Source organism: Scatophagus argus, chromosome 2 (assembly GCF_020382885.2).
Source record: "Scatophagus argus isolate fScaArg1 chromosome 2, fScaArg1.pri, whole genome shotgun sequence".
NCBI classification, from domain to species: domain Eukaryota; kingdom Metazoa; phylum Chordata; class Actinopteri; family Scatophagidae; genus Scatophagus; species Scatophagus argus.
Genome location: NC_058494.1, coordinates 10,634,469 through 10,655,883, shown reverse-complemented (window position 1 = coordinate 10,655,883; position 21,415 = coordinate 10,634,469). Strand labels below are relative to the sequence as shown.

The following is a 21,415-nucleotide window of genomic DNA, read 5'->3' as shown; positions in this document are numbered from 1 at the left end:
CTTTATCAGATGGTGTAGTTTAGGTAAAATTAAAAATCTGAATAAATAGACAACAACCCAAACAGCCAACCCGCTGAGGGGCCCCGTTTTCAACTGTTAACTACGGTAGTTCCCCCTTGACAAGTAAAATGCCACACATACATGTATATTTCAAATTATGTCATTATGATGTTTGACAGCATAAACTACGAGTCTTGATCTGTTAAAGGAAATGCGAGTTCTGCAACATTATTACAGGACTCATTTGTACTTGTTCGCTCATTGATGACTTTCTGGCTGTTTGTGCTAAGCTAACTGGCTGCAGCTAACTACAGAGAGTTAGTTCAACCTCCTTTGGGGGGGTTGTTTGTTTGTTTGTTTGTTTTTGGGACTCGAGTGGCGCTAAACATACGTAAGAGTAGGCTTGTATGCATAAACGTTATGATTTATTAGACTTGGGCCTAACTGATGAAGGATCAACGTGTCCGTTACTGGACGCAGCTCCGCTTCATGACATCACTGGAGTGACAGGGCAGCCGCGTTTGGGTGAAGAGGAGGAGGCGGAGGAGGATCTCTCCCCATAAGTTTACTTTGCCCTTTGCGGGAGATGAGATTCAGCCTCCATAAACCCGCTGCGAGACGACCAGGGACGGGGGAGGAAACTCTGTGAGCACTCTGAAATCTGCTGAATTCAGGATTATCTGCGGGTCATGGACGCTTACGTCTAGCAGAGTTTTTCTTTTTTTTTTCTTTTCACGGATTCCCGGCTTGTGCGCCTGCTGCAGAGCGGACCGCGCAGAGCGACTCCAGGCGGCTCTGAAGGAAACCATATCTGGTCAAAGTATTCGTTGCTGTCACCCAGCGGGACAACCGGCTATAAATAGCGCTGGAAGAGGTACGGAAATAAATGCAAAAACTATACCGCAGGCTGTTTAACTCTCAAATTAGTGAAGATCACATATCAGGGTTCAAATAATGAAGGCCTACATGGCAACTCTTTTAAAATTACTTGGAGGCAATAAGTTTCAGTGAGGTCTCCAAGAAACTCAGAAGGATTTGTTTTCTTATATATATATCATTGTTAGTGTTTTCTCCCATGTTGGAGAATGTTTTACTGGCTGCTGTAGGCTTCCCTCTTAAAGTAATGACAGGCTGCATGTCCTCACACCATAGTCCTGCACAGATACAATAATACACTGATACCAGAAATTCGTTGAATCTTCTTTTGTGATCCAGTTGTAACTTAAGATGAACCCTGTGTAGCAGAATAATCATCATACAATTATTATACTTTATCTGTAGGGTTCATCTTATCTCTTAAACTCTGTATACAAACTTTAGTTTGGGCTGTTAAGTGTGAGCTGTGACTGTTAATTTAAGTTGAAAATGTAACAGCACCTTGCATAATCAGGATTTCAGTCAACAAGTGATCTGAGATGCAACAGTTGTCTGCTGACATGTTGGGGAGTCAGTTCCTTTGTGACCTACATACATCGCTGTAGACTAAAGGAGCCTTGTAACCATTGTTGCTTGGTAGTCATGTCAGTCTGAGTGTTGTTTAGTATAGCTCTGTGTAGTGTTTTCACTGTGGAAAACATGTCACTAAGCAAGAGCTGTTTTACACTCCTTGTCATTAGTCTTTGTTGCACAGTGTTCATAAGTCTTCATCTCTTAGATTAGTGCTGTATCATATCTGGAGCCAACTTGATATGACACTCTTATTAGTAAAGCCACACACATGACATTTTGACCTATGCAGAATGCACAAGTGGTCTGACCTCAGGTTCAAGGCATCATGTGGGCTGCTAGGGCCCTCGTGATACACAGTGGCATACTGGTCCTCAAAGGAACGACACAGCAGCCATGATGGGTTTAGTTTCCTCAGTATTAAAAATTGGTTGACTGAGAGAATGTCAGTGGTGCAGTGGTTATCATCGTCACCTCACAGCAAGAGGGTTTCAGGTTCGAATCCCAGTCTGGGCCCTTCTGTGTGGAATTTGTATGTTCTCTCTGTGCCTGCATGGGTTTTCTCCAGGTAACTATGTGTACTCCGGGTACTCCAGCTTCCTCCCACAGTCCCAAAAACACACACATTAGGTTATTGGCTACTCTACGTTGCTCATAGGTGTGTGTGTGTGATTGTCTTTGTGTGTCCTGCTATTGACTGGCAACCGGCCCAGGGGGAACTCCATCTCTCCCCACGACCTTGATAGATAAGCCGTATAGAAAATGAATGCAAAATGGATGGATGGAATATCTAACAATTGTATCAGTTACTGTCACAAGAGAAAACACACTGTCCTGTAGCTTAACTCAGCCCCATGTTGTGTGTGTGGTAGAGAAAGGCAGACCAGTTAGATGTCAGCTGTTTTCTACTGGGCCATTTCAGAGACCTGTGCTATTCAAACAACCACAGTCTTGCCAAACAGTTTAGACAGACACCACACAAATGTCCCAATAAAAGTTATATTCCTATCCCACAGAAGATAAATAAACTGTGCTGGATTTTGTAAATATGCTTACACCTATAGGAATATTGTGATAATTTTGTGTTACCAGAAGATTAGAGATACCCTCAGTCCAAATATTGATCCACCTTCACTTCTACAGTTGGTATCTGGTTAGAATTCATTGGTTTGCCAGATAAGGACATTTAAGATATTTTTGTGCTAAATTTGTTAAATGCAATTCTTTGTTATTATTTTTTTCTAAACAAAAGACTAGAGGAATCATTGATTGTGGTTTATATGTGTCTTTAAGATACAACTTAAATGTCTGCAGGTCCACCTAGTTCAAGCTCCTATTTTACCTGAGTTTGACATAAGCTCAGTGAACCTACCAAAATGAACAAGCTACTCACACATTTCATGACAGTGTGTGCAGTGAAAGCTGTATGAAGACATTAAACAGGAAGTAGTCTGCTGTGCTGCTGCTGTGTTTTGCGTGCTGATTTATTGACTGTGAGAGTTTTTGACTTGTGTGAGTTTTATAGAGAGTTATGTGTATTTCACAGCTGAAAAACTCACAACTTTATCAGGGTTCAAATGGAAAGATTCACAACTGCTGTTAAGGAGCTTTGCTTGACAGGGTTGGCTGCATTGTGTTGTAAGTGTATAAAACAGATATTTAGACTATGAACTTTTTAATTTCACCGTGAGAATGGCTGTGCTGAGAACAGTTGCCATGTAACATCATTTTGAAGGTTTTACACACATCTAACTTGATTAATGATCCTGTATCAGTGCTGCTATTCTTAGAGGCTTGAGGACTGGATGGGCTTGGTTTAGAGGGCAAGGGTCAAGTAAAGTGTTTATGACTTCACAGAGTACATTCTGACTCAGGTCATCTTTAGTTCTCTCTCCTCACTGCCCAGTCAATGTCCTCCAGTGATGCAAAAGCTTGTAGAAACATTTTAAATACAGGCACGGGTCTGTTTGATTTCAGAGCAGGTTGGCCTCTTCCAGTAGAGTTGCAGTGTTATTTGGAGTTCAGCCCAGTTCTTCATCTTTGGTTTTGGAAACTTGTCTTGTCATGGAGCTTAGAGCAAGCAGAACAAAAGAACGGTACGCTTGACCCAGCGTTTTAGGAGGTTAGCCAAAACACATTTGCTGACATACTTAAGATCAAAAAGAAACATTTGTACTCACATTTGTACTCTTGAATGCACTCCACTTTGGTGGAGTTTTTAAGCTCAACCCTTTTCACCTAATTTGAGAATATTCTCATTCTTTGACGTAGGCTGAAGTAAAGTTGTTATTAGTATTGCCTTGTGGACAGCTTTCAGCCGCAGCTCATCACGCCTTTCAAACCCCTGACCCATAGTTTTGAGGAACCAGGACTAAGAAGCAGCATGTATGCTGAGCATTTGGTGCCGTGACCCAGAATGTTCTGCGGCAGCTTATCCATCACCAGTCATCTGGTCCAACAGCCGAGACTGAAATGTAAAGAGCTAGAGAGAGGAAATCAGACCTCCAGTCTGTCCACAGTGTCAGCAGAGAAGGAAAGCTCAAGATATTTGGTTTATCTGGATTTGCCTTTTATACTTTTCTGCAGAGCACTTTGAGAAGTAAAGCAGAGCAACACTTCTGACAGTGAATTATAGCAGATGGGCCAGCAACAGGATATAATTCTAGGAGGAAACAGAGCTTTTGTTTAGACAGAACAGGTGAAAAGTTGCAGCTAAAGTCTTGTCTGCTGTTCAAATCGCATAAAATAGATATGATTATATACTTTTACTTGTGCGTCATCCGTCTGTAGCTGAACTCAGTCACCTGTTCGTCTGATGCAGATAAAAGCTGTTGTTTTAAAGCTTTTTTCCTGTCCCACACATTTCATGACACCTTCTACATACCCTGTATAACTTCTAGCCAACCATGTTGTTAGAGCAGGCTTGGGTAGGTTTTCTCTGTCAGTGTCCCTTTTCATAATTAGCACTTGCCCTAGTCAAACGTCAGAGAACCAACACAACTTTTTATTATAGCAAGAATACAGCCAGTGTATAATGTCGTTGTGGCTTGTAAAATAGTGTTTATCTCAAGAAGCTAAAGCCACATGCACCACCTAGGCTTATTTATGACTATCTTTACTTATTTTCTTATGTTTCATCAAGAAAATCCAATCTGCAAAATCAGTTCAGGTTAAATTGACCCGAGTTGCCTTGTGAGGAAACTTGAAATGATCGTTCTGCCAGCTAGCCAAACACTTCTATATGTGTTTTTTATAGATGACTTAGTGTACATATTACTTTCTAATTTTGAGAGCTATTAATGTTTCTTCACTCTGGGCTTATATCTTCTGCAGGTTCCTCTGTTTCCCAGGAGCCCTACAGGCACTTGGCTGCCTTTGCTGTTATTTTACCCCTGAGCTGGGGCTCACTGAGGTGAGCGCAATCGAGTTTTCAATGGCAAAGAGCAACATCAAGTGACATTGATGTTGTATGTGAATTTTGCCTTTTGAAAATTCACCGTCAAAGTCAGCTTTGCTTTAGTCTGGTCCTTCAAACAAAATGTTATTTGAATGGGAATTTAATTAGTGTTTTACCTCCTGTTTCCATCCACAGATATAGATTTGTTTTGTCAGTCCCCAGGGTCGCCCAGACTCCAGTTCACCTATATCTTGCCTTTTTTTGTGTGGAGGGGCAACTGAGGTGAGAGAACCATTTGAATATAAATTAACCTTGGCAGCATTGAATGTGATTTAAGTAAAAGTTTGGTGTAATTGGTAATTATGTTAATTTTGAAATACCAGACAGTTCTTTGTGCGGAAGTTTGTTTGCATGTCACGTTGAAGTGACATTGTGTTTGCTTCCAGGTGTGCTGTCCATCATGTCGGTGTTGAAGAAGGAGATGGAGAAGTACAGGGATATAGATGAGGATGAGCTGCTGAAGAAACTGTCAGAGGAAGAGCTGCAGCGATTAGAGGATGAATTGGAGGAGCTGGATCCTGATGTAAGTTTATGATCTAAATTCCTTATGGAGGAGTTTCTGTCAGTATGTTGGTGTCAGTGGAGAGTTATGTGGGCCATACGAACCTAACAAAGCCCCATCATGTGATGTACTGCAGTATGCTGGACATTACCATAAACACATGCCCTTGTCTTTTCATTTAAATTGCTGTTAGATCATTTCTGTTTTTTAGACAGTTAAACTGTATTAAGTTCCTTTTAAATGCTGTTGAACACACTCATGAGTAAATGGTTGTTTAATGGTTTTCACAGTATTGGTAGAGTGGCAGCTGATGGATTGTGTTTTTAATGCTGTTTAGACAAACCAAGGTCCACTAATAGGCAGATAGGTTATGTTACTGTATGCATATCTATATCTAACCCTCTATAATATATCAAGATAGATAGATATCTGTGAGTCTACAGATTAGTAATTTGTTCGCTTTTGAACATTTTGTGCAAGATTTATCAAAAAATAATCAATAATCAATCTAGATGAATCCATAATGAAAACAGAGATTAGTGAAATACAGAAGTGAGGAAGTGTAGGAAACAGTGCTGGTTATTGAGGGTAAAGTGAAACTAAACCAGCTGAGACAAATTTGAGAAAAGACTTACTTTGTAATCATGCTAAATTTGCATCTGTTCACTCTCCTTCTTCTCTATCATTTACTTTATTTCTTTATTTGTATTAAAGTGCAGTCTATGGGAAGCACTGTAGTCGGTCATGTTAGTAATTATGCTTTAGTACAGGTACAGTACATCAGATACACTTGTGTTTAGTTTCTGTTGCTTTTTTATTATCTGTTTATGTCTGCATTTGATGCATCCACTGCCAGCTTTGTACCCTCAGTGATGCATCGTGGGTCAAGGTGCGAACAGCAGCTGTAATAGCTTTCTGATGAATGTCTTATTGCTCACAAAGAGACTCGATTCAGTGCCTCACTGCCAAGGGGATGACTGGAGGAGTGTAATGAGCGGGATTCAGTGTGTGTGTGTGTGTGTGTGTGTGTGTATGTGTGTGTGTCAGCGAGAGACTGATGCGGGCAGTGGCTGACCAAAGAGACTCCATGACGTAAGCAGAAGGAACAGTAAGAGGCGTGCTTGCCTTGTTTGTGCCTGTTTAAGAGGGTGTACTGTTGCACAAGAGTTAAGTGCCCCTCTGCTTTGAGACATACTGCAACCTTTCCAGCAAGGCTTCGCACATCAGTTCCAGTAAGGCACTGAAAAGACCTCATCTCAGTGGACAAAAAAATAATAATAACAATAATAATAACATGTCTGCCAGCTGCACTGTTATTGAAAGAGGATAGATTTATATTCAGTGATCAGAACATTTTGTGTTTTTAGTACATAAAGTACAGCCTCACATTAACACAATGACAAACTACGTCTTGGACTGGTTCATACAGTTTACTTTTTCTCATCCTGGTGGCTGTGACTTGAACTATGAAATTGAAATTGAACTCTGAAATTTGTAAAACCTTTGGATTAGAGCTCCTTTTTAAATCTGAATGAGTTCAAACAAATCTCATTTACAGCGATTTCTGGTTGTATTTCTCATGTTATTATTATAATGTTTACCCTGAAGTGAATTTGCATAACTTAAAGCAGCACCAATATTTAATATTTGATTGATTCTCAATCAGAAAAGTTGATAAACCTACTGTATGTTGTGGACAAAGCAGAGCATTTATCAGGGTAAACAGAAGCCAAAATGAGAGTGAATTTTGGGCTTTCATTCACCAGGTGACCAGAAAACACAACTCCACATAAGTGCTAATGTTGCTTTGTAACAGCCAGATGTGTAAATAAGCAACGTGCTGGCTTAGATGATAACATGTCAGTTTACAGCTTGTCTCTGCTGGTTGTTGCAGGTTGATAAGGAATATTTTGTCACTTTTTTCTAACATTAACTCAAACATTAGTCTCAGCCTTCTGGTCATGGAGGCATGCACAGTACATGTTATGTTCATGTGCTCACAGATGACAGCTGTACAGTAGAGACCAAACGAGGTGGGGTGTGTGGCAGAGGACAGCTCTGATTTAAGGGGACAGGAGAGTTAGACAGAGTCTCATGCTGGTAAAAATAACACGCTGGGACTGGGAGTTTGCCTGTTGTCTATAGCTGAAAGAAAGTGTGACAGAAAAAGCTGCTGTGATATACTCCCAGCCACACTGTTAATGCTACTGTAAGTCACGTGAACTCTCATGGACTGCTACTGGATAGACAGAGTGAGCGAAAGACAGAGTGAGCGAAAGAGAGATACTTCCAAAGAGTGTATTTCCAAACAAACAATTGCGTAAATGTGGTCTGACTGTGTAAATTGTTTGTTATGTTTTTGATTTTTGTTTGCTGCTTTGGCAGTAATATTCTTTGCAAGCTTTGAGAGAGACTGAAGGCAGCTTGAGAGGCAAAGAGAGGGAGAGAGAGGGAGGCCTTTCAGTGCTGAGAGGACAGATAAGATATGAAGCTATAAGTAGCACTTGTAAGAGTCTGGCTTTGAATGTTGCTTTAGGTTGAAAATAACATGGTGAGCAGCAAAGCACTGGGAAATCTCTTTGGTCCTGTGCTGGGCTGGAGTAGAGATTGTGGCTGACGTGGGAGTTACATTGACCAGAGCAAAGATATTGTACCACCATCTTTATTTCTATCTCACTTTGCTTTCATACCCTAATATTTTTGTGGGTTTTTTTTGTCTCTGTTTAAAAAAACAGAATCCTCAGAGTTGTTTAAAAAAATGTAATAATAATGAATACTATACTTGACTAGAATGAATAAATGAATAGAAAGTGAATGAGTGTATTCTAGACTTTAATTACTACTTCATTACTAGTGTACACTGCATGTCTTGGTTCATTTTATTTATTTGGTGAGTTAATACCGTATTTATTCTTATTTCCGCAGGTAAATCTCAAAATGTAGAGGGCATATCACACCTTGTTGCTTTAATGTATAGCTACAGTGGGTTTAAGCTATCATCATATTCAGGCAACTTTAAATGTTGATTCTTGAGTGTGAAAGACTTACTTTGACTCATCATAAACCATGTAACATAAAAGATGTCACAGGATTTATTCCTCTCCCATGAATGCTCAGAAGGAGTGCACTCAATGGTATCACTGATGCCTGGAAAATATGTAATGGAGATTAGAGATTTATCCAGAACTAATTTGTTCTTCATTCTTCTGCACCGATGTTGCAGGACTTTGCTACTACTGAAAGGAAGAAGTGAGACAGTTAGAATTCAATTCAGAAAAAGAAGAAAGAAAGAAGAGAAACATATTTTTTCCCCAATACCCACTTCCTTTTAAAATATGTAATTTCTGATCCAGAATGCACTGTTGCCAGCTGGGTTACGGCAGAAAGATCAGACAAAGAAAGCTCCAACAGGAACATTTCAGAGAGACAACCTGCTGGCCCACCTGGAGAAACAGGCCAAAGAGCATCCTGACAAAGAAGACCTTGTGCCCTTCACAGGAGAGAAGAGAGGTAAGACTTTCTTTTCTGCAGGAAGATGAGAAGAAAGCATTGTTATATCTAATGAACAGATAACATTGGGTCAGCACTGTTTAGGTTCCCTAAATATTAGTGATGGGAGCCCCCCTATTCTTTGATCTTGGGTACGTAGTGAAACAAAATGTAAATGAATGGGTACTTGAGTAAATATTCTGCTCAGTCCATGAGAAGTTTCAGATTGAGTCTCTAATACTGGACTAACCACAGCCACAACCCTAAAGTCAGAGGTCTGTCATGGAAATCTCAGTTCCACATGACCACTGACCACCAGGATTTGTGAGACCTGTCAACAAGCCAGGTCCACTCTTGTGTGAACACAGGGGTGTGATGCATGGTGAGAGATACATGTGAAACTCTAGAACGTCTCCCTGCTCTCACTTTCGTTATGTTCTTCTTTGCTGGTGTAGTTGCATTAGTGTATTTGTGTACTGAAAAGACAGAAAGAGACGCTGCATTACAGTCCAGCAGTAAAACTGCAGGTGGGGAAGGTGAATCTGTGTAGCGACATGAGTTCCTGCAGCATGTTCAATCCTGTCTGTCATCACCTCACTCTGCTCACACTGAGACAAAGCCCAATACAAATTTCTGCTTGTCACAGCTTTTTACAGTGTGATAAATGATGTGGAAGTATGACTGAGACCAGGAGAGGAAAAAGGTGACCTTCAAAAAGTTCAGTGCTAAGGGCAAAAACTCCCCTTCCTGTTACCAGCAGCCCGTGTCTATGTTGGGACCAACAAATGTCTGCCTGAAACTTGAGGAGCTGACCACACAGATACACAAACGCCACACACACAGAACCAGTCTGTGAAGACGCAAATCTGAATCCCATAGTGACAACAGCCTGTGGCCAGGTGTGGCGTGATGAAGACATGCTCACCTCAGACTGCTTATGTAACAGAGCTGTTTTGGACAGCAGGAGCTGGTCTGATGCGTCACCTTATTTTGACATTTATTTTTGAAATACATACTACCCTTTGTCCTGTATTGTAAGTTCAAACAAGTTTCAAACAAGTTAAAGGTCATCTGTGTCTCTGTAATTCATGAATTGGTTAGAAATATTTTCAGTGCGTCCCGTTTCGTGTCATGTCAGAGAAATTACGTAATTATGAGTTTCCGACTTGTAAGAAGTGTTCACTTATTTGCTTGATTAGAGGGCGTAGGCCTGATGAATTAATTTCCTTCACCTGTTGGGGGCAGAACAACTTACACCTCATTAGTACATGAACTTTGTGACCTTACGTCATTCCCAGCAAGGCTCCACCCAGCTTCATCCTGAACAGAGGTCTCATTTGTCTAATGAGGGTTAGCTATTAATCATATCATCATAGTGGTACTTGTCTATGTCTTTGTATTAAATCTCTTCACTGATGTTGTAGGGAAAGCCTGGGTGCCTAAAAAGAGGGTGGACCCCATCATAGAAAGTGTGACCCTGGAACCTGAGCTAGAAGAAGCCCTCGCCAGTGCATCTGATGCTGAACTTTGTGATATTGCAGGTAACGTAATCTCACTTTCCTCACATCCCCTCACAATTTCTCTTATTTTTCACCAAATTAACACAGCTTCTCTTTATATAGGTAGATGAGTTTTAATAGTTTTGTTATTATTTTGTTTTAAAAGTTGTTGAGATACCAATAGGCAGAGTGAAGAGAAAAATGCAGAGGACTAAATCCTTTTAGGTTTTTGTTTTTTTTATCAAAAACTACCGTATGGATTTGATGATGAATGTGCAGTTGTCTGATTACTCTTCATCTCCTCTCACTAATCAGTGTAAATACCATCATCGTGTCAACTTCCCCTAATTTGCATACTTTTCCTTAATCCAAATCTTCTTCATTTCCTCCAGCACTCCTTCCACCTTCCCTTCACCATTCTCCTTCATCCCTCCATCAGTCCCTCCACCCCTGCTGGATATCTGTATTTACTAGCTGAGCACCACCCGGGGTATCTGTAGACTGCACGCAGTGTTTGCATGGAACAATTACTGCCCTCCATCATGTTCATGTTGTCAGATTGTAATAAGGAGTACGCTGAGCAAAACAGTGCAGCTTAACTCAGTGATACATTCACTCTGCCAGATGACTCTTTTGAACATGCATTACATGGGAGTTTTCATGGGTTCTCTGTAATGTATGGCAAATGTTATCACTGTAGCAGGTATATTGCTGCATGCACACACATTTAACCTGTTTGATGACAATTGACTGAACATTGTAAAGTATTTTCTAATGTAAAGTTTATATTCCAATAAAAATGTCCTATATTTAGTGATTTAGTAGTAGTGTTTTGAAGAAAATCACTGCTTTGACAGTTAATGCAAGTAAAGCAGAAAGCCACTATGTTTAGCTCACTTGTGGTCAGTCACAGGATCATAACTCTAAATATTACATTTAATCTCTTTGTAAAAGGGATGTATTCCAGTGTGTAAACATTAACTGGGATTGTCATACCTGTCAGAGTCTGTGTTAGCTGCATTAACATGGCAGAAATCCCTTCAAACAATATGGCTGCTTGCAGCAAGAGTTGAAAATGAGTAATGTTTTAGGAGCACCAAATCCCTGGAGTTGTCAATGGCAACATATCTCGCTTCTACAAAGTGCAGCTTGTGTTTTCTAACTGTTTATGTTTTTGCACACTGTTCTCATGCTGTCGATCTCTCTGACAAACGGCCGATGTGATAATTCTTTTTATATAGCATCCACAGAGAAGCTGCTCAGATTGAAAACATATTTCAATTTCACTGCTGCCAGGGAACAAATAGGATTTCTCAAGGTGAAATTCCTCACAGGGTAATACCTTTATATCTTTTATAGTTATGAGGCAGCAGGTGGAGTAACACACTGATCTGCAGTCAGCTGACAGAGTTCGGGACCTCAGCTGTCGCTGCAGGAACCAACGCCAGTACATGTTTTCACTCAAACTACTGTGTCTGAACCTTTACAGCACACAACTGCTTGATTGTTGTGTCAGGTCTGATTTGCTTTCGATGCTGCAAGTGCTGATGTGCTGTCTGTATTAGCATGGTGGTCCACTGTATGGATGTAACCAGACAATCATGAAATCTGCTGTCTCTTTTTCAGGATCTCTCTGTCTCTCTCTCTCTCTCTCTCTCTCTCTCTCTCTCTCTCTCTCTATGTCCTTTTCCCTCATCCTCTGTTCGCTCCCCTCATTTTCTTCAACTCTCATTCAGTCTTCTTGCTGTCTTTCAGCCATCCTGGGTATGCACACCCTGATGAGTAACCAGCAGTACTATGAAGCCCTGGCCAGCAGCACCATAGTCAACAAGCAAGGCCTCAACAGTACGCAAGCACGCACTCGCATCAGTGTACTAAAACTAAAACTGTGTCTTTTATTTGCACGATCTGTCTTCACTTGGTTCAATCACAGTTACATTTGGTACAGGGTTTTTCCACAAACAAATAAAAGTGTCCTAAAATAAAGCAGATCACTCAACTGGTTTGAAGAAAATATCACTTCATTCAAGAAAAATGTTGGAAGCAAGTTGTATTGGACGGGAATCAAGTGAAATGATCTCATGTTGGCAGATTGTCGGTTTATTTTATCAAAGATGACTGACCCAGTCTATGTTTGCTGTCCATGCATGCGCAAATATAGAGAGACAGATTAAAAGTAATACTAAGTCAGTAAAGCCAAAGATAAAGCTAAGTCTTATAGTGAGGCACATACATCATCTGATCTCACCTTCAGGAATAACACTGCTGATTCACCTGTTCATACAGTCTCACACACACACATTAATGAGCCATTGTTTATGTTGGATGGTGGCTCATCCTTTAGATTTTCCTCTTGTTCCAAACAGAGAGAGAGAGGTCAAACATCTGACTTCGAAATATGACCCTCCTTCAAAAGGACGGCATATAAAAATTGTTTGAACAGAGACTCTTTTTGTTATTTATTGTTCAAGCATTTTTTTCACATGAAGACAAGTAAGATTCACAGCATTAATGGAGATTTTCTGCTTTTTCCTCATCTGACACTGAATTTTTTAAGGGAAGTCTACACTCATCAGCCACAACATTAACACCACCGACAGGTGAAGTGAATAACATTAATTATCTGTTTACAATGCAATATTCTGTGGGGAAACCCCGTGGAAATGGCTCTTCCCGTCAGCTGGTGACCTCCCCAGCTGGATGAAGTACCCGGTCATATTTTGAGCTCAGCAGTGTCTCAAGGACCACAGCAACAGCCTGCAGGTTTCCCAGATCCCAAACTGATCGAGAATCTGTGAGATGCACTGTAATAAGCATAATCCACCCTCCCACCTGGAGGCCCCACCCTCAATGCACAGGACCCAAAGGATCTAACATGCCAATGCTGGTGACCACAAAATACTCCCCGAGCTCCTGTGTCTCTTCCCCTGACGGGTCAGAGCTGTTTTGACTAGACAGAGAGGACCTACAAAATATTAAGCAGGTGGTATTAATGTTGCGGCTGATTGATGTATAATATGCAGTAACAGGTATTTGAGTAATTTCCCATTTGTAAACAAACAGAAATTATATATACTGACCAAAAGGTGGTCCAAGCTGATTTTATAACTTACTCAAATGCTGACAAACAACCTTTAAAGGGACCTGCTGGCATCACATAATCCAGCACACTCAACAGCCCATGTGCTGCTGTGGTAGTAAAAGCTACAATGTACTTGTGTGGCAAAATAGTTTCTTATGCAGATTACTCGACCAGTCTGTGCTGCATTCTACACAAAACTTCCATATTCACTGTGATGAATTACATATAGTTGGTCAGTAAGTAATCAGAGTGTGTCGGGTTAATGTGTTGTAGGTGTGATCCAGTGCACCCAGTACAAACCAGTCCCTGATGAAGAGCCCAACTCCACCGATGTAGAAGAGACACTGTTGAGAATAAAGAGAAATGACCCTGACCTGGTAGAGGTCAACCTCAACAACATCAGGGTAAGTGTGTGTGTGTGTGTATTTATTTAAATTCCATTAAGGATAATGAGAGGATGTGAGTTTAATTGGCAGGGTTATACTGAAACTCTGTGTGCAACTTTTTAATTATAACAGTCTGTTTCAGGTTGTGTTTTTAGTATTGCCCATATCATATTTGATTATGTTCCAAAAGCAGAAATAAACTAATATTAATGCAAAAAGTTTTGGATAAAACATGTTCATATTTTCATTTTGCAGAAGAAATTTCAAAAGCTACTTTTCATGTTTAAATTAAATTATACTGTTTGTAAACATGAAATTCATTGCAGACCATGAAAGGAATTTCTTGGAACACAGCAAAACTTTTTATTTTGTGAAATGGCTTTTAGGCATTTCATGAACAAAATGATACCACGTGTCTCTATTTTGCCAACTTCTGGATTGTGTTTGGCAAATGCTATAAAATCAGTTTGGTGATGATATTCATAGACCTGTTAAGATGCAATGCAGATAAAAAAAAAAGGTAAACTTTTTTATAAATAATGAATGACATTATGGAACTCCAGCGTTTGTTTTGTGTTTTTCTTTACCCAGAACATCCCCATCAAGACCCTGAAAACGTACTCTGAGGCTCTGATGAAGAACACTGTGGTGGAGAGGCTTAGCATTGTAGGAACCAGAAGCAATGACCCTGTAGCATTTGTAAGTTTAACTAAAATTCTGTATAGAATCTATCCTAAATTACTGATCCATTTCTTTTAAATACAGGCCAGTCGCGTTCAATAGTTATAATAATAATAATAATTATAATAGTTCAATAGTTCGACTGATTTTGGACATGTGCAATAATACCTTGTTTGTGCAATATGCATTATATGCAATATTAGGAGAATTGTGCAACAGTGACAGCAGAATGTGGTATGTGGTGTGTGTGTGTGTGTGTGCGGTTATATGTTTGATTTTCCTTATTAGCCTCAGTCATTTTATAGTTTTCTTTTTGTAGAATATTTTATAGTTTTTATAATTTTCCTTTTTTTTATACAGTCATTTTTGGGCACTAGCAAGGATTGCATACCAATTTCATTGTATATGTACAATGACAATGACAAATTCTGTTCTATTCTGTTTTGTTCTATTTGGGGGTTGTGGGTTATGGTATCATTCTGTTATTAACACATGACTTCACTTAAATGCATCCTCATTTATGGAAAAATATTTAAAACATTTATTCTGTTGTCTTTTTTGCCTTAATAATATTTCATCAACTGCCTTGTGTTTGGTGTCAGTTACTGTGGTAATGGCACTAATAGAAGCCAAAAATACATTGTATAGCTGATCATATTATGTATTACATATTACAACTATATATAAAATGCAGTTCAATCTTCCTAATAACTCATGTTGCATATCATTCAGTCTCACAAAGACACTTGATGATGATGTTTGTTGATTGTGACAAGAATAATGCATAGAGTGAAGTAAGACACAGTGTGTGTGTTTGTGTGTTCCTCAGGCCCTGGCAGAGATGCTGAAGGTGAACACGACATTGAAGAGCCTGAACGTAGAGTCCAACTTCATTACAGGGACTGGAATCCTGGCCCTCATAGAGTCACTGCAGAGTAACACCACACTACAGGAGCTCAAGATAGACAATCAGGTACCAGCTGCATAGAGTTGCATGCAGACTCATACACGTACCGTGAGTAAAAATGTGAGTGAGTGTGTATGTGTGTGTCAGGTAGTGTACACAGGCCATCTTTGCCACTTCAGTCTAATGCCCACTGAATGCATTGTGTCACACCACGTATTCATACATGCGTGACTCACTGTTCACTCATAGTACAACTTGTTGAATGACTCTTTTTCTTTACCGCAACTCCCATCTTTGTCCTGCCTCCTTTTCCCATTTGGCTCAATTGACTGGTCAACTGAAATGATATAAAATGAAATGATAAAAATGAAAAGCTTGTTACCCTCTGCCACTTCATTTTTGGAGTCGCTTTATGTGCTCTTCTCTCGCCACTCTCTTTATTTTATTCTCACTTTTCATTCACCTCTATACCTCTTCTTGTATCTCCTCCTCTATCCCTCACTCCCCACTTCTTCCCCAAAATCCAGAGCCAGCCGTTAGGAAACAAAGTGGAGATGGAGATAGCCAGCATGCTGGAGAAAAACACCACGCTGCTGAAGTTTGGATATCATTTTACCCAGCAGGGCCCACGCCTCAGAGGCTCCAATGCCATGATGAACAATAATGACCTGGGTGGGTTACACACACTCGTGCACAGACTTTGCAGACACACAAACACAGATGCAGCATTGAGTCCTGTAAAGAGACACTTCCAAACGCACATTGTATACCTGCTCTGACAGGCTAACTCCAGAATATGGCAAAAGGTCATGAACTGGACTATAGTAAGAGATAACACTGACTATACTTAATATATTTAATAAATGAATCACCTTGCACTACTTCAGTTAGTTAATCTTTGTGTTTGATGGTGTCGCTTGTGGCGTGCATCAGTGCTGAGACTTTATCTTCACTATATCTCCTTGGGTTCTACATTAATCAGACTCGCATAAAGAATCTGAGTGATATCATCAGCCGGTAACTCAGTAGTACAGCCAGACGGCCTCGGCCAATGAAAACACTGACTTCCTGAGTCATGACATCATTACTAAGAAAAGAGTCAGTGCCTGAGAGAGAGAACAAAATGAAACGGGTGGAAGAAATGGTTCTTGTTATGCACATATACCAATTCTTAATGCAGTTCTTGTGTTTGCTGATTTCTTCTGATAAGCTTCACAAAATTAGTCAAGTTTGTGCGTGAGTGTGTTCGCACTTGAATGTAATGTTAGGAGCAGTTTTAGGTTTAACAGTGAACAATTAGAGAAAGGATTTAGGTCAAGTTAAAAATGTCACAGCCCACCTGAAGTTAAGTCAATGTGTCATAATCTTGTCATTTTCCTCCCCGTCATGTCTAAGCCCGAGTCATCAGGTCAGAGTCGGATGGCTCCTTCACCCTCACGCTGTCTGTCCCTGAGCTGGAGAGGGCCTTCGGGAAAAAGTTCAAGTCTAAGACTAAGTACAAAAAAACAAAAAGGAGTACAAGCACTGCACCGTTTGACCGCTCAGCCTTGCCTTTCTTCTGCCAACATTACTTGGTTCTTTTCCAGACCACTGGAAAGCGTTGCCACCACCTGTCATACTCCTATGAGAGTTTCTGCTGCTTTGTCACCTATCATCACTTTTCTTCATCTTCTAGTCATCTCTGCTGCAGAAACCTTTTCTGCACCACTTTCCCTATATTGTTTTTTTTGGCCACTTTTAAGGTTCTCCATGGTCATTTTACCTTAATTATCCTCTTTTCCTGATCAGCTGTTGCTACTTTCCCATCTGGAGGCATTCAGCCTCCCCTGCTCAGCCCCATCTCTTCTATTCTTTTAAATGCTTAGCTGGATTGCTAACCTGGCAAAGTTGGCAACTGTCCTGAGGCCCAAAGACTTTCATTGAGTGGCAATGTGTTGGTGATAATTTAATAAACTGACAATTTGCTATTTAATACTGTATGCATCACTAAAAACTAAGAGAATATGGACCTTAAAGAGTAAGTTCACTGATTTTACACATAAAACTCTATAGGTCTTGATGAGTACTACTGCATTTGTGACTAGACTAGACTACACCTTTTGTGGCTCCAGAGGGAGCTGCATAAAAATGAATAAATTTCATCAGGTGAGATTACCTATCGCACCTTTGTAGCCCACTCCTCATCACTGCTTGAGGCTAGTAACTTGGGGCTACATTAGCTGCTACTAGCATAACCCACCTGAATCTTTTACTGCAATCCATCGTTAACACGGAAAGGTGCAATGGGACAGTCATGTATATCAGAAACTCGGGCAAGATTCATTCAACCCAGGTTCACCAATTATCACTTCATGTAGTCTTTGCATCGTGAATCAAGCTTTAACATCTTTGTAGTTGCAATTTCCATTCAGTTGATTTGTGCTTGAAAAATCTTTTTGCGAGTACCCGGTACTACCCTACTCCTCTTCAGTAGAGGCTTGAGAAGTTCAGAGACTTGCCATACAAACATGGACAGGAACACCTTTAGATTGGGAGATGGGAACACTGACTCGGAGCTATCAGCATCTGAACTGCAATGGATTGCAGCATCTAACCGAAGTGTTGATGATTGATTTGCATTGTGGGACCTGGTCGTGGAACACTGGACCAGCTCCAGCACCAACCATGGGAGTTTGCCTAATCAGTCTAGATAAGATAATCCAGCTCTGCTGTTATCAGTGTCTAATATTTTGTCTTTTGTTTTTTCTGTCAAGAGTGCCTGCTAAAGCCACTTGCTGCCATTTTACGATAAAGTGTTGTAACTTAAATCTTTTGATCTTTCCTTCTTTCAGTTGCCTCCTTTTCCACTCGTGTAAAGCAAGGTGGAACTACTTTTCCCTGCTTTAGCTCAAGTTGTTGATGATGACGTGATGATGAACCATATTCTTGTATTGTTTTTCTAATTTTTTTTTTCCCTCCCCCCCACCTCTTTCTTTCCCTCCACCTCCTCTCCAACTACAGTAAGAAAGAGAAGGCTTGAAGGAGGACCCATCTTCCCAAAGTGTCGGACGAATGTGTAGAAACCAGGGCTACTCTCAACCCTCTGTTTCCCTTCTTCGACCCCGATTGTTTTTCAAAAGTCCTTCTTGTCACCCTCCTCAGCCTCACTCCATCAATGGTCTACCCATAAAACTATGCCCACTATGTCAGGTTCAATTATCTCTCATGTTTTTCTACTTTCAAGACACCTTTTTAGTAGATATTGAAGGATCCAACGGTATTAATGAGCAGTGTCTCTCTGAGCTTTCAGTGCATGCAGAAGTTGACATTGTGAGCTTATTTTTTGTGCTCTGAAGTTTGAATTTCAGCCTGGGTTTCAGGCTTGAACACTTGCTCTTTGTAAGAACTAACTAGGCAAGGCTTATTTTGTCGTCATGAATCCTTTAATGTCTCCTCAAGTGCCTAGGTTCCTTCATAAACAGGGCTGGAGGTCTGGCTATGAACAAGGACCCATTGAAAAGTGATGGGACACTTGCAGCAATCCCTGTTTCCACTGATGAGTTGAAAGAATTCTAATTATTATTATGCTGTAAATGACTTGTGCTGTCATTACTATTGTTCCCCAGAGTTTCTGATGTTGCTCCAAGGTTGACATACAAGGTATTTTCTACCAGTTATAAACAAAAGCCTTCTCCCATTTGACTTAATAGACTTAAAAAAACTCAGAGAAATATCCAATATAATATTGGATTTTGACCTGCTTGAGAAAATCTGATGTTAGACCTTTTTTTGTATTAGGTATAAACAGTATTTTATTTACTCATTGTCCTCAGATTCTAAGCTATTTAGACTCTTCAGTAATGGACAGATGGCTACTGTGAGATTTGTCTCTACATACATAATATATTTATTTGTGACAGATCTAGGAAAGAAGTCAGAAGGTGTTCAAATACTTGACATAACTTGGACTGATTTTGCTGGGTAGTATAATCGCTTGTGTAAAAATGTTTCTGTAAATGAAAATTACAGAGATTGTTGAAAGAGATTGTTATATTATCCAGCCTTTACAAGACCAGGTCCTACAGAACATTCCTGCTAGTTGGGAATGACAACTGCCAATTCAAATTTTATTTGCTGAAAGTAGATTTTCTATGAACCTGCTGAAAAACATATTACCAACACCATCTTATTTTATAGAATTTATTATCTACAATCCACAATGTAAGTCAAGACTATAATGACCCAAAGTAACTGCGAGTATTTGAACTTCTGTTACACTTTCAACCAGGTCTGATTTTATTGTTTGTGTTTATTGCTATTTACTGGAGCTAAAACGTGTGTTTTAATATGAAATGGGTGGTAATGATGACTTACGGTGTATTACAGGTTTCACATTAACACCTCAATTCAAGGCTGGAGCATTTCAGCGATGCATGGTTAACACAGATTTAACAGAGGAAACCTCTGATGTCTTTGCAGCTGTCAGATTACTTAGATTCATTTTGTTGAAATAGAAACAGATGATAGAAGATCTTAATTCAACCACTGAACACCTGAAATATGGGATAACAATCCTGGAGCGATCATTAAAAATGCTCTCATTAAGGGCAAAACATGGCTTTGAATGTGTGTTTATGGCTCTATTAACTCCAACAACACAGCTACATGTCAGTAATGATATTCTGTAGCGCTTCTTCTAACTTAAAAATCAACAGAACAGTGAAAAAGCAGCAACTAGAGCTGATGTCCCTGTTTGAAGTAAAAACAGCTCCAGGAAAAGAAACACAGGAAATGCTCTGCAGGTTTGTTACTTCATAATAGCTCAAGATGATATGGGTCTGTATTTTCTGCTTCAGGAAAATGGGTAAACTACCAGTTCCAGACTCAAACGTAATATTTTACTATCTGTGTTTCCTTGATGTCAACATCTGTACCTGGTACTGACACTCAGATACAAATGACAGCATGTTTAAGGGTTAGAAAACCCATTTAATGTTATTTAATATCACTGCTCTGTAACTTTATCGTCAGTGCTGTGGCTGTTATTCAACAAATTGTTGTGGATGTAAACATTTGTAAAAAAAATAAGTAGCTGAATGCAAAAGGTAAAAGAGGACAAGGACTCCTGCCACTCACAGTCTCTGTGTGTCCTGTTCTTTTCTTCTGTCTCTGTGGGGGGTTTTTTGTTTTGTTTTGTTTTATTTTTTTTTGTTGTTTTTTTTTTATATATATTTTAGTGCTTGACTTTGTCTTTGATTAGATAGTTCACATTTTTGGTTGAATTTTTGTTTATGAAATAAATAAAGTTTGAAAATATTTCCATGATGTCTGTATTCTTAAACTATAATTACAATGGGTTGGATATTTTACCTGGACTTGTACAGTGCAGTGTTTGTGGATATTCTCATTTACAGTGCAGTGTTCTTTCACATGAAGACAACAGTGACACTCTGTGGCAAAATAGAAGAAATACATCAAGTCAGTTCAAGTCCTCTGTCCATCTCTTTCCATATTGTCCTATTTAGAGTGCTGCATTTCTGCTAATGGTAACCCAAAAACACATTTACACTGAATGACCTCTGGTTCTGTCCACAGAAGTAAATTTACTTTTCAGTATGCAGAGACTTTTGCTCACAATAAAAATGATGGAGTAAAAAGTCTTAATGACTTAAATAATTTGGATTTTTTATTTTTGTGATCTTTGTATAACAAGTGTAATAAAAAACTGGAAGTCCCTAATATTTGACACTTTCTGAGTAATCAGTCTGAGAGCGTACTTCATTTGCTACATCGTTCATGTTTCAGCCAACCCATGATCTGTACCAGTCGATGTGGCAGCTTGTCTGGAGAGTGGCTCTTCCTTGATGCCAATTAAAAGTCAAGGATTAGGTTAAAATAATTAAAATAAGTAACACCAGTTACACACAATCTTATTTGACTGAGACATCACTTATTTTTCATGTGCCCTTTTTAAAAATGTATCCCCT

General features: G+C 39.7%; 1 protein-coding gene across 7 annotated transcripts; it reads left to right on the top strand.

The window, feature by feature from the left end:
* Positions 1-361: 361 nt before the first annotated feature.
* On the top strand, positions 362-20,047 carry tmod1 (tropomodulin 1). 7 transcript variants are annotated; one of them, XM_046408598.1, is made up of 13 exons: positions 367-874; positions 4,780-4,858; positions 5,039-5,125; positions 5,290-5,426; positions 8,759-8,915; positions 10,319-10,435; positions 12,149-12,238; positions 13,749-13,879; positions 14,453-14,560; positions 15,372-15,515; positions 15,977-16,121; positions 16,845-16,944; positions 18,450-20,047. In XM_046408598.1, the coding sequence occupies exons 4-13, from the start codon at positions 5,304-5,306 to the stop codon at positions 18,466-18,468; spliced, it is 1,134 nt and encodes a 377-aa protein (XP_046264554.1). In that variant the 5' UTR covers positions 367-874; positions 4,780-4,858; positions 5,039-5,125; positions 5,290-5,303; the 3' UTR covers positions 18,469-20,047. The 7 variants fall into 7 exon arrangements, with proteins under 7 accessions (XP_046264540.1, XP_046264533.1, XP_046264554.1 ...); XM_046408584.1 differs by lacking the exon at positions 18,450-20,047 and having other exon boundaries at positions 362-874; positions 5,059-5,125; positions 16,845-18,438; XM_046408577.1 differs by lacking the exon at positions 18,450-20,047 and having other exon boundaries at positions 362-874; positions 16,845-18,438.
* The last annotated feature ends 1,368 nt before the right edge of the window (positions 20,048-21,415 follow it).

What these genes read in the sequence shown, in the direction of transcription:
- tmod1 (XM_046408584.1), top strand. Translation starts at nt 5,304, where the DNA reads ATGTCGGTGTTGAAGAAGGAGATGGAGAAGTACAGGGATATAGATGAG. An exon ending in TGGAGGAGCTGGATCCTGAT is followed by an intron (nt 5,427 to 8,758) that starts GTAAGTTTATGA and finishes TTTCTGATCCAG; the next exon opens with AATGCACTGTTGCCAGCTGG. An exon ending in TGAACTTTGTGATATTGCAG is followed by an intron (nt 10,436 to 12,148) that starts GTAACGTAATCT and finishes GCTGTCTTTCAG; the next exon opens with CCATCCTGGGTATGCACACC.